The following is an 11,180-nucleotide window of genomic DNA, read 5'->3' as shown; positions in this document are numbered from 1 at the left end:
AAATCTAATTCAAGAGCCAACAATTGCTCCAATATTAACCAAATGGGCCTAATGAATACCCATGGTAAAACAGAATCAATTGTTACCCTCAATGACAATTACAGTTAATTTACTATTCCATTTTAAGCCTACCCTACCCATCAAATCATCAATCGAACAACAGTCTCATCAGCAATGTAAATTGATAAATTTCACTCAAGATTATAGCATTTGTCAAAACTAACCAAATAGGGATGGATAGCATTCAGTAATCAACAAAACTGATAAATAGGTAACAAGTCTTTGTGAAGAAAGTTAGCTCTCCTTGGAATCAGGGGTGGCTGGCAAAAGCTCTAGGGAAACAGGGCAGTGGTCACTTCCATAAAAACCTGCAAATGAAACAAGTTCAAATTTCTGTTTACTTAAAGGAAAAGAGCAAAAAATTAGATCAATTTAGACGACGCCATTCATAATGTAGAAGATGAAGTACAATAAGGAGCCAATTTGCACCTTCCAATTCAATGCCATGCCCGTGCATCTCGCATCTAACAATCCTATTTTTGAGCTCCTCTGCAACTATAAAATAGTCTATTCTCATCCTTTTCCCTCTGTACCTGCAAGAAAGCTACTGTTCAGCAGGATGCCCTTAACCAGAAATTAGACTATCAACCAACACTGATACATTCTGATTATTGGAAATGTTCTGAAACTAAGTTAAAGCAGCAAGTTTTAAGTACAGCGCCACACAAAAGTTAGCTTTCTTACTTTCCAATTGGGTGTCCGGACCATGAAAATCCATGATCCATATCTTTCTCCTTGTGAAGGAATCTGTATGCATCTATTAGCTTCCCCCTGAAGCATAATCCACAAAACTATTATAATCAAAAGCTTAATGAGCACAAGAAAACAAAAATAAATTTCCAACTCAAAAGGCCAGAATGATGAATCCATAATCATCAATTTTGAACCAATCTCAACCTAACAATTTCATTTCAACCTCCTAAATGATAAATATGGAATCACAAACAGCAAAAATTTTGGTGAAGCTTCACGCACTCTTTCAGTATAGCACCGAAGCGTTTCCGCTCAGCCAAGGTAAATCCAGGCTGCCCACAATCCTGCACCATCAAATAATTCAGTAAAAAAGCTATATCAATATTGGATAACTCAACACGGAGGCAATTACTGCATAGTTTAGATTGTCTTGAAGTCCTAAACATACGGAAGTCACATGCTAAAATTGTCCATGATTAAGTCAAGACAAAGTGCAAATACCTCTTTATTTGGAGGAACATAACCATTGAGCTTCGCAGCGCTGAAAAACTCTGGATGACTCACATCAATCTCCTCATGGCTGCAAATGACAGGACATGAGAATAAGGATGCATGGTAATTCAACAAATTAAATTTACAACTTCAAGCATAACAGGTATCATCACATCAACATTTTTTCTCCAAAAACTTAAAAAGCGAAATGAAAGAGCAGCAAAAATGTCAAAGTGAATCATCGAAGGCAATACAGACCTTACGGTCTCTACTCTCTAATACGGCACAACCTTTGTTCTTTATTGGTGAAATTGAAGAAGGTGCACATGATTCACCTTGATCCACCAACTTACAGGGTAATATGAATTAAGAACAATGCATTCTATCAAAATATGGTTTAAACTGCTTGGCCATTTTATAGCCCTTGATTCCCCCAATCCCCACTCATCCCCAACAAAAACGAAAGGAAATAACTGTTTAGCACTCACCTAACATTCAGATCACCACACCATATAAGCGGCTTACTTGAAGATTGTAAAACAAACTCCATTATCCTTTTATCCCATTTTCGTCTCCTTTGAAATGAGTTCTCTTCCTCTTTCCAACCATTATTTGGTGCGTATGTATTCAACAAATCGAATGTCTCAAATTCAGCTAAAACGACGCGGCCATCCGGTTCATGCTTTGAAGCTACCAACAAAGACAAATATATAATTATTTCAGGTTGAGACTTTGAGGTGCAGGGGAGTTATTGGAAAATGATTTACTACTGAGATGAAATAGATCAGATTAGACCATATTCATGTGAAACCACTACAGCATTAAACAAATTGAATAGTAGAAGCTAAAAACATTATTTTAGTTCCTCTAGTTGGGCAGTCTATGAGCATGCATACAATCTCAGGGTTTTTTTTTTTATCATCATTAAGTCCTAACACATATGTTTCAAATAATAACTGCAACTGAGTTCAATAGTCCAAAAATGGTTAATGTTTTCTCTAAAAAACAAGAAATATACCTCAATTGCAAAACAAAATACCTTTTCTATCCAGAGAGAACGAGACCTTTTTTGGTTGAAAGCATTTCTTTACCAATAATGCAGTCCCTGCATACTTTGAATCCGCGAGAGACCACCAAACCTGATAACTACCAAATGGTGGACTCAAAAGAGCATGCATCAAAATCTGCACAGAAGAGAAAAAAGGTTATCACTCACTCAAAGTGAATATATGAAGATTTTTTTACCCAGCCATGCAATTTCATTTTTCTTTCCTGTTTGAATGTAAAAGAGAATAATTTTCAAAGTCAAGGACAGTAAGCCACCCTTGATAGCAAAATAGTGTTGGAAAGATCTAATAAGTCTAACTCAGAGCGAACTATCAAAGTCACAACTGCCCCTGATCCAAAACGAGAGACTTCTAAGCCAATTGTCCCGGAAGATTCACAATTGAGTTTCCACTTGTTAGAAAACTCTATAATTCTTTTCCAACCAGATTCTCCAAGAAATAGCTAAAGGGCATATTAGGTGTGTCTCTCAGTTAGCTATACTTATATTGTCGTCTAAGAGGAACTCTTAAGATAGCTTGGCAACAAAGAAGCATTATACTCATCAATTTGCAATTGCAGGAGGCCAGAAGAAATTCAAGTTCACATAAGCAAAAGATATTGCTTAACAGACGCAGATAACTATACACATTTAGCAATAACAACAATACTTGCCCGTTTTTCTTCACGTGATGAACTTGTATCATCTTTTATGTCCCCGGAGTTTTTAGGGGCACCCTTGGAACCAGCAGCAGGCATCCGCACTTCCTACAATTAAGTAGCCATTAGCTTGGCACTTACCAAAAATAATTATAAATAAAATGAATATGTGATGGAACAACTAGAAATGATCAAACATCTTCCAAAGTACCATGATGCACAGCGAAAATGAGACCATTATAGTGTTAACAACAACACATACATTTTGCAACTGAAAATGTGTTATATCAATTAACTTGATTTATCACTCGATGTCAATTAAATGGAACAGTTTCTCTTGCTAGTACTAGCCAATGTAATCCAGCTACCATGTGAAACATGATCATGTAACTACAAATGAGATCATTTTTTGTTCACAAATTTTTTGAAAAAAAAAAACAAAACATCTTCAATTTCAACTAGAAATAGCATCACTACAAAAAAAAGTGCCACGTTTACCAACCGGCTTGAGCCAAAAAGAATATTAAAATCCAGCAAACATAATTTAGTTCAAAATAGAAGGGCATCACTTAATCAGAATGCTGGAAGCCATTATCCACAGATTCTACACTGAAGACCCACAGAACAATGTACAGTGCTTGAGCTCTACCGTCAAGCAAACAAATTACCAAGAACAATAGACACATAAAATACCCCGAACTTTAAAAATGACAGAAAATCGTACAAGCTGAAGTAGCAAGAGTTCTGGCCTTTCCTCAGTTATTTTTCTCCCTAAGCCCTCCTGTTAATAAGAACTCAACTGTGACTGCCAGTCAACCAAAAAGCAGTTTCATCGCTCTTTCTTGACTGCATTGTGGAATAAACCCTCGGTCCTCATAATTTTGTAACACCACTCTTTGCCACAGCAAGACAACAATGAAAATTAGAATTAAAAGGGGAAAAAAAAAAAACAACATACACAAACCCACAATATACCCACTATGCAACAGCTTGTCAAATGCAGTAAACCTCAAAAACCGTATGTAGAACTAAAACTCAAATTCCAATAACTCAAGGGACCACAGACAAACCCAACAAATAAGCAAGTATCATCAAGGACAATCAACCCTAGATATCAAACTCAAAAACTCACACTTCACATTCACGCACATCAATCAACTTTCACCAATTCTGGTCTAAAATAGGACTCGTCACAGAATATAACGCGAGAGGGAGACACTGGAGGTTGAGTAACCTGTATGGCAATGACATCGGGATCGAGATCGGAGACAAACTTCGAGAACTGGGGCCAGTCGCTTTTCGCTCGGAGTAATAAACTGTTTGCATTCCATGTCACGAACTTCAACGGCTCTCTCTTTTTCGTTTTGGTATTTTCTTCTTCTGGTATTTGTGTGTTATCATCGTCTTGTTCTTTGGAAGAAGACACAGCAGCTTTCTTGGCGGAGCCTTCTTTCTCTATTGGCTTAAAGAAACGCTTCATACTCTTCCGATTTCCAGGTTTAGAACTTGCAGAATATTACCTTTTACACTCCTCTGCTGCTTATGAGAGTGAGTCTCAATTAGTAGTTTTGAACTTCTGATTTTATCATAGGTAATGGATATGGTTTTTGTTTTAGGTTTTCCGACTTCATTTTTAATACCATTTTGTAGGTTTGTGTGATTTGGATCGGTTTAGATGATCAAATTTTTATGACTCGGATTAAATCAAGTTTATATAAATTATATATCCGAATCGGATGATTAAATTTGTTCGACTAGGATTAAACCCGTAAATTATATGTTCGGAATTTGATCCAAATAAAAAAATTATCAGATTTAAAACCAAGTTCGGGTTCAAACACATAAATTTTGTTTGATTTACTTGTTTTGATCCTAATCCAAATTAGATCATTGTCCAATTTACTTGTCCAAATTTAAACCAATATGGATTTGATTAATTAAGTAAATCCAAAAAACAATTCATATTAAGATTCAAACATATAAATCTTTCATAAACATTTGCTATTATACGACCCGAAATCAATTTTTTTACCACCCCTAATTTTAGTCTTTGGCCGATTGGCGGGCGGCAACACTGGATTAGGGGCAGCCGGGCAGGGCTGTGCAATAATTATCAACAATGCAGGGGCCCTAGTCCAAGACTATAAAGTTCAAACACCATTACACCAAGTCACCAACCGGCAACCACGATGGATGGCGGTGTCCGAGATCAACCACGATAGATTCATAACCCATCAAGGCCGCCAAGTATTGTCTTCGCGTACAGGAAAGTAAACTGAAATAAGATGACAAAACTGCGACTTTTGGAAGCAGAAAGAGCAGCCTTAACTGTAAATATGGCATGTAAACAGCATCATAACGGTCTCTCTATCTAACATACTTCTTGACGCAACAAGCATCCTAAAGCTATGTAAATAGAACAAAGAACCAACTTTATACATTGGCTGGGACTATAAGAATCTCCATCAGACGACCACTAAATAAAAAAGAAAACATCAGAAGGAATTCAAGCATCCCATCTCATCTACCTTCGTTTCGGAGCTCATAAAGGCCATTTGACAATACATGTAATGGGCAACAACATACATGAAAGCAACAGACGAAATATATGTGCTTATCAAGTAGCTGAAGCCGGGGCTGCAGAAGCTTCTGCCACAGATGACTCGAAGGATGGTAGGAGCCACCCCTTGTTCTGGGCGTATTCCACGTAAAAATCGTACTTGTCCTTCGCATTTGGAATATCGAGAGCCAGGTCATCAAGGCCATCCTTGATCCGAGTGAACCCTTTGGTCATCTGATTGATAGTGATCAGTCCTTCACTAAAACACTCCTGCAGCAGATCCAGCATCCTGTCATTCTTCTTTTCCATTGCCATGACTAAGGCCTTTTTCACCACCTCATGATTGAAGAAAGGCATTCCAATATCACGGATACACTGGCAAGCTTCACTCACGACCCCTCCACTTTCATACTCCTCCAGTAGCTTCTGTATCTTGTCCTTTGCATCCTCTACAGCCCAGCCGGTCCCACCTCCCCAACACCTCAGGATCCTCTCGCCAGCATGACGGGCAGCAATGAGTGACTGAGCCATATGCACCGTCTCACTGCCGCTGCAATTTGGTGGCAACTTGCTGCCAATCTCTTCTAGATTCAGTGGCGCCAAGACATCATCAATCACAGCCCTGGCCAAAAATAGAGCAAGCTCATTCGAAGCATCCAGAATATCCAGTGCGGTATCTTCCGCAGATTCCAAAAGCATGACAAAGCCATTAACCATGTCTTCAGTTGAAAAAATTTCAATGTGAAGAGCAGAAAGCAGAACAGATGCCATTTCTTTCTCTCTGTTCTTCCTGTCCATGGCAAGGGTAATCAGCTTCTTCAGAAAAATAGAGTTATATGAAGGTGCCCCAAGATCTTCAAGGCCCCTGATGAGTTCAGGAATATCATATGAGAGAAAATACTCATGGATTATAGTTACTGCCTCCTCCTTGTACCGCCTCAGCTTCTCATCTTCTATGCATACCTTTCCATCTTCACCGGAATTTGTGAAAGAAGTATCAAGCCACCCTTCAGAGATAGCCTTAGGGACAAGTGACTGGAATAAGGTTTTTGCAGATGGGATATCAAGGGCAAGATCATCCAGGCTCTCCGCTAACCGGGCAAAACCTTTAGCCATTTGACTGGAACTAATTAGACCCTCCTCAGCAGCTTCTTTCAACAGCTTCATTATTAGTGGCTCTGCTGTTCGAATCTCCATAGCAAGGATCAAAGCCCTCTTTACAACCTCATGATGGAAGAATGAAACTCCTAATTCCCTTATCAACCTACATGCCTCAAATGTATCTCCACAGTCAATGTATTCCCTCAATAGATCAGCAATCTTTTTCTTGACTTCCTCCACTGTTATGTGAGTGCTACCACCCCACTTCCTCTCTACCAGCTCTGCATGGTGAGGAGCTGAGAGATAGCTCTTCTCAGAAGTTTGAATAACTTGAAATCCCTTGGAGGATTCTGGAAGTGTCTTCTTTGCTCTGGTGAGGAAGGCTGGAGGAAGGATGTCATCCACCACAGCACGAGCAAGGAACAAAGCAAGAATGTCAACTGCATCCAATATGTCAACAGCAAGATCATCAGCAGACTCGAGAAGCATGACAAAACCATCCCTAATGTGGGCTGGGCTTATCACATCAGCATACAGAGCTGAAAGCAGAACTGACGCCATTTCCTTCTCCCGGTCATGCCTGTCCATGGCCCTGGAAACAAGCCGCTTGATGAAATAGGGATGATAGTCAGTTGACCCAAGTTCTCTAAGGTCAGATGATGCCACTTCCACATCACCAGTGCTGAAATACTCCTCTATGAGGGAGACAACAGCTTTCTTGTAATCGTCCAAGGGGTCTGAGATTGTTGCCCCGACAAGCTGATAGGGTTCCTGCAAGCAACGATGAAAGGAGAGCATACTATTAATATTCAAAATAAAAACAAAATCATACGTATAAAATATAACAAGTTCCTAGGGGAAACAAACTACCACCATATACCACCTGCACCTAACCAAAAGGCCTGCATAACACATGGGAGAGATGGATCAGATTATAAGACTTTTACCTCTCCACTATCATAGTTAGGATCATTGCGGTCAATCTGCGATTCACCATCAGTGTCGAGCAGTTTCCCCCATGTCCCCTTGCCACCAGCACCATCTGTTACCATTAGTTAAGAGGAAAGCATATTAGCAACACGAAAGAGAGAAAATCATCGATCCACAGAACCAATGACACTGTCAGAATCGAATGTGCACAAGGAACTCATTTCGCATAAAATTGGAAGAATCAGAGAAAACCAACAAGAAGATGAATTAACAAGCCTTTAGAGGAGTGGTACATCTGACAATCTTATTCATAGTAGAGTGTTTTTTTATGAATTTCTAGCAAATTACGGGTTGACTTTACTAAGGATAAAGTCAGATGTCGAACTCCTTTTATATGACAGATTGGTTTGTCTTATTTATTGCATTATACAAATCTCTCCCAACAACATGTCAAGTATTGAAAATGAACAAGGATGATATATTATTAGAGCGAGAGAAACAACGTATTTTTCAAAGGAGAAGTCTATGATTCTTTCTTAAAAACCATTCACAGCCAGAGAAAATGACCAAATAAAAACCCCATCATATTCTTCAGCACAAAATCAACCCTAATGAGAGTTTTTTTTTTGGGCAACATATTATCCCTTCAAAAAAGACCTTCAAGTTATCACAAACTCAAGACCAGCAGCTGATAAACAGAAACCCCAACTGTTATATGTAAGAAGGCACAAAATGATCTTTCTGCTATATAAGAAGTCACCAGGTTTGTTATTTAGTTATGTATGCCAGTAACAAATTAGGAGAGACTTAGCACATAACCAACCAATCAATCCACCGGAAAATTTAAAGCAAAGTTAATACATTCATAAAGGAGGATGTGCACATATATTCAGGTTTCCACTGATACTACTAACATATCAAGGCGCTTCAAGACTGCAGCAATATTGCACAGCTCGTTTGCTCAAAACACAAAATAAGATCAAGACTTCACTGGTTTTTCCTATGATGTATCCCATTCCCATCCATCCTTTTTTTCAACGTTTATTCATTATATAATCATATTCAGCTATTCTGCACTATAACTTCTAAGCACTCAGTAAAAACAGGCCCCATGCCACAGCCAAACGTGGAAGCTTTATAATTATTCCAAAAAATAAAAATATGCCATAAACAATGAAATATACAATTGTACAAGCACGACCTAATTGTCATATTACAAAATTACAAATCAATACAATATCAAATATAGGACAACCAACTACATGTTCGAAAAGTAAAAAGCTAATTAAGCAGCACAGTAATGATTACATCCATAATTGTAAAATGGCTAATCATAGAGAACATTTATATCTGTTGGCTTCATATGGTTTCAATCATCGTAAGTTTATTATAAAATAAATGAATTCTTTGAAAATGTTATACATACCTCTAAGAGCATAACTATAATATAGTTTGGTATATCAGACCATTCCTTGCCTCTTTCCACATGAGCTTTTTTGCAAAGTTCAGATTTCATAGTTAAACGGAGGAGGAAAACAGGAAATAGAGCTGCTAAGAGATTTTGCTTATGCATATATGACCGCATTTTTTTTTACGTTTGTTTTCCTTTATGCTTTGATTTGCTTGCTTGTGAAATCTATCAGCACAAATATTGTCACTTTTGTTTTTTGGTACGTATTATATAGCATTGTGCAGTATCACCTACACGTTGTTTCTTTGTCCTATTCCGATATAGGTACATGTATAAACTTGAAATCCACCATTGCTGACACGTATTGGTCATATTTATTGTAAGTTCTTACAACTACAATTACATCTCTGTCAACTTTTTTGTTTTCAGCCAAGAGCATGAAAAAAGACCGGAAAAGGAAAAAAGAAAAGAGAACGGAAGAATTTGCCGGAGAAGGAAAAAAATATAGAAAAGGAAAGATTCTGACCACTAGTTGATGCGCAATGCCTAGAAGCTTGAAAACAACTTAGCTTACACAACCTCCAAAAGATGAGAAATCAATGAAAAGTAGAAAGCTAATTACGCAGTATGGTAATACTTGCATCTCACGGAAAACATATTCCATTTACTATATGATAAAATTGTGACAACCAAATGCACAACTACAAAAAAAAAATCCACCACTCCTAGACGGACAAGAACAAAAAGATTGAAAATGACTCCAGTAACACCATTCTACAGAAGACAAATTCAACACATGCATTCAGAAAGACAATTCAACACATCATTGTTGTCGTAATCATCCCAAAACCTGTATCCCAAACTCTGTAAGGGATGGCTACATAAATCATAAGAAATCGGTGTGAATCTACTCATATCCAAAAGCTACACTCCACTAATCCTACTTGCATCCGTATTTTGGGCTCTATCCACCACGTATATGTTGTGCATGCCTGATCCATTTTAGCCAAACTTCTCATATCATATCTTTGTTTCCTAAATCAAATAATCTCAATTTTTATCCTATCATTTCAAGTGTCACACACGGCATCCACTGGTGTATAATAAACACCTAAATATAATCTCAAATATATAGTAACCGGCGATCATGGTAGAAGGAAAAAGAATGGTGGAGTGGAGACGAGTATAGCATTAAGTTCATCTTTTGGTCAACATCCACAGTTCTTTAGAGTCCAGATATGCCAGTAAGGATCATGGAAAACAAGAATTCAATAACTCCGAGATTCACAACAAAGAAAGCTTGCAATAAATCAATAAAAAAATGCAGTTAAAATTATTAAATAACCTGATAAATAATATATCAAGCAATTAAAGAAGTAAGGTAGAATGGAAACAAATCTTTCACTATATGGCAACGGGATAACCACCATGTCTTTGAAACTCATAATCTAGCAAAAAGTGGTTATCATTAGGAGAGTACCAAACAGACTCACCCTTCTTCACTCTTCCAAATTTTCCAGAGTGAGACCGGCGAATATGCCTCACAGCAATCCCGGCAGTCGGAGCCTTTCCAGCAGCAGAAACTTTTAATAGATGCTCAGAGAGCAAAGATGGCGGGGATTTTGGGGACGATGAGAGACTCTCCACGTTCAGGGTAGCTGTCTTAAGTACTTCCCTCTGCTCATCCGTCAGAAATCCCTCCCCCGAAGCCATTTACAACCAACAATTCAATATAATATAGACTGAACGAAATAAAGAGCATAGGATTAGAACGTACAAGAACCGTGAAGCAGCAGTAGAAGAAACAAAAACAAGACCTAAAGTTCACACAGTTGATTAACATTGCAAGAAAATCCAAATAAGAAACAAAAACAAATAAAAAACCTCTTTTTCTTGTATACTCGAAGAGGCGATTGAATCTGAAATCCGAATCCAACTCTTCTGTGCTTGGCTCGAGATCCGGGCCAAGACAGGAGAATCAACCGGATCTCCAAATGCGAACTCCAGGTCAGGCCGGACTAGCCCTTGAAAACACGAACCAGAAGACGAATAAGATCCAATCGCGAGTCCCGAAGAAAATATCTCCGGTCTGTGCAAACTCAGTGGATCCGAATTCGAGTGCTAGTATTCCGAGTGTCTCTATCTCAATCCAGAGTGCGAGAGAGAGAAACGGATGAGGACGAAAGTGAAGAATAGAGGATCAATATATAGGGAGGCTACGGCCTCCGG

At 38.3% G+C, this 11,180-nt stretch overlaps 2 protein-coding genes across 2 annotated transcripts; both read right to left on the bottom strand.

Moving 5' to 3' along the window:
- Positions 1-8: 8 nt before the first annotated feature.
- On the bottom strand, positions 9-4,533 carry LOC119984217 (DNA-(apurinic or apyrimidinic site) endonuclease). Its single transcript, XM_038828060.1, has 9 exons — positions 4,184-4,533; positions 2,965-3,057; positions 2,285-2,429; positions 1,734-1,935; positions 1,255-1,333; positions 1,036-1,097; positions 745-831; positions 490-593; positions 9-368 (listed from the first exon to the last, which is right to left on the bottom strand). The coding sequence occupies exons 1-9, from the start codon at positions 4,427-4,429 to the stop codon at positions 295-297; spliced, it is 1,092 nt and encodes a 363-aa protein (XP_038683988.1). The 5' UTR covers positions 4,430-4,533; the 3' UTR covers positions 9-294.
- A 717-nt stretch (positions 4,534-5,250) lies between these two features.
- LOC119984603 (MA3 DOMAIN-CONTAINING TRANSLATION REGULATORY FACTOR 1-like) lies at positions 5,251-11,148 on the bottom strand. The gene is made up of 4 exons (XM_038828632.1): positions 10,836-11,148; positions 10,445-10,693; positions 7,558-7,652; positions 5,251-7,381 (listed from the first exon to the last, which is right to left on the bottom strand). The coding sequence occupies exons 2-4, from the start codon at positions 10,662-10,664 to the stop codon at positions 5,567-5,569; spliced, it is 2,130 nt and encodes a 709-aa protein (XP_038684560.1). The 5' UTR covers positions 10,665-10,693; positions 10,836-11,148; the 3' UTR covers positions 5,251-5,566.
- Between the last annotated feature and the right edge of the window lie 32 nt (positions 11,149-11,180).

The sequence above is a fragment of the Tripterygium wilfordii genome, chromosome 18 (assembly GCF_013401445.1).
Source record: "Tripterygium wilfordii isolate XIE 37 chromosome 18, ASM1340144v1, whole genome shotgun sequence".
In the NCBI taxonomy this organism is placed as follows: Eukaryota; Viridiplantae; Streptophyta; class Magnoliopsida; order Celastrales; family Celastraceae; genus Tripterygium; species Tripterygium wilfordii.
Note: the sequence above shows the minus strand (reverse complement) of the source record. Positions and strands in the feature narration are given on the sequence as shown.

Excerpts from the sequence above, each read along its gene's own strand:
- LOC119984217 (XM_038828060.1), bottom strand. The coding sequence starts at position 4,429 with ATGAAGCGTTTCTTTAAGCCAATAGAGAAAGAAGGCTCCGCCAAGAAA. Across the intron at positions 2,430-2,964 it reads CATCACGTGAAGAAAAACGG|ATTTTGATGCATGCTCTTTT; the intron begins GCAAGTATTGTT and ends TCTTCTGTGCAG. Across the intron at positions 832-1,035 it reads TTCGGTGCTATACTGAAAGA|GGGGAAGCTAATAGATGCAT; the intron begins GTGCGTGAAGCT and ends ATTATGCTTCAG.
- LOC119984603 (XM_038828632.1), bottom strand. The coding sequence starts at position 10,664 with ATGGCTTCGGGGGAGGGATTTCTGACGGATGAGCAGAGGGAAGTACTT. Across the intron at positions 7,653-10,444 it reads ATTTGGAAGAGTGAAGAAGG|ATGGTGCTGGTGGCAAGGGG; the intron begins GTGAGTCTGTTT and ends TAATGGTAACAG. Across the intron at positions 7,382-7,557 it reads CTAACTATGATAGTGGAGAG|GAACCCTATCAGCTTGTCGG; the intron begins GTAAAAGTCTTA and ends CGTTGCTTGCAG.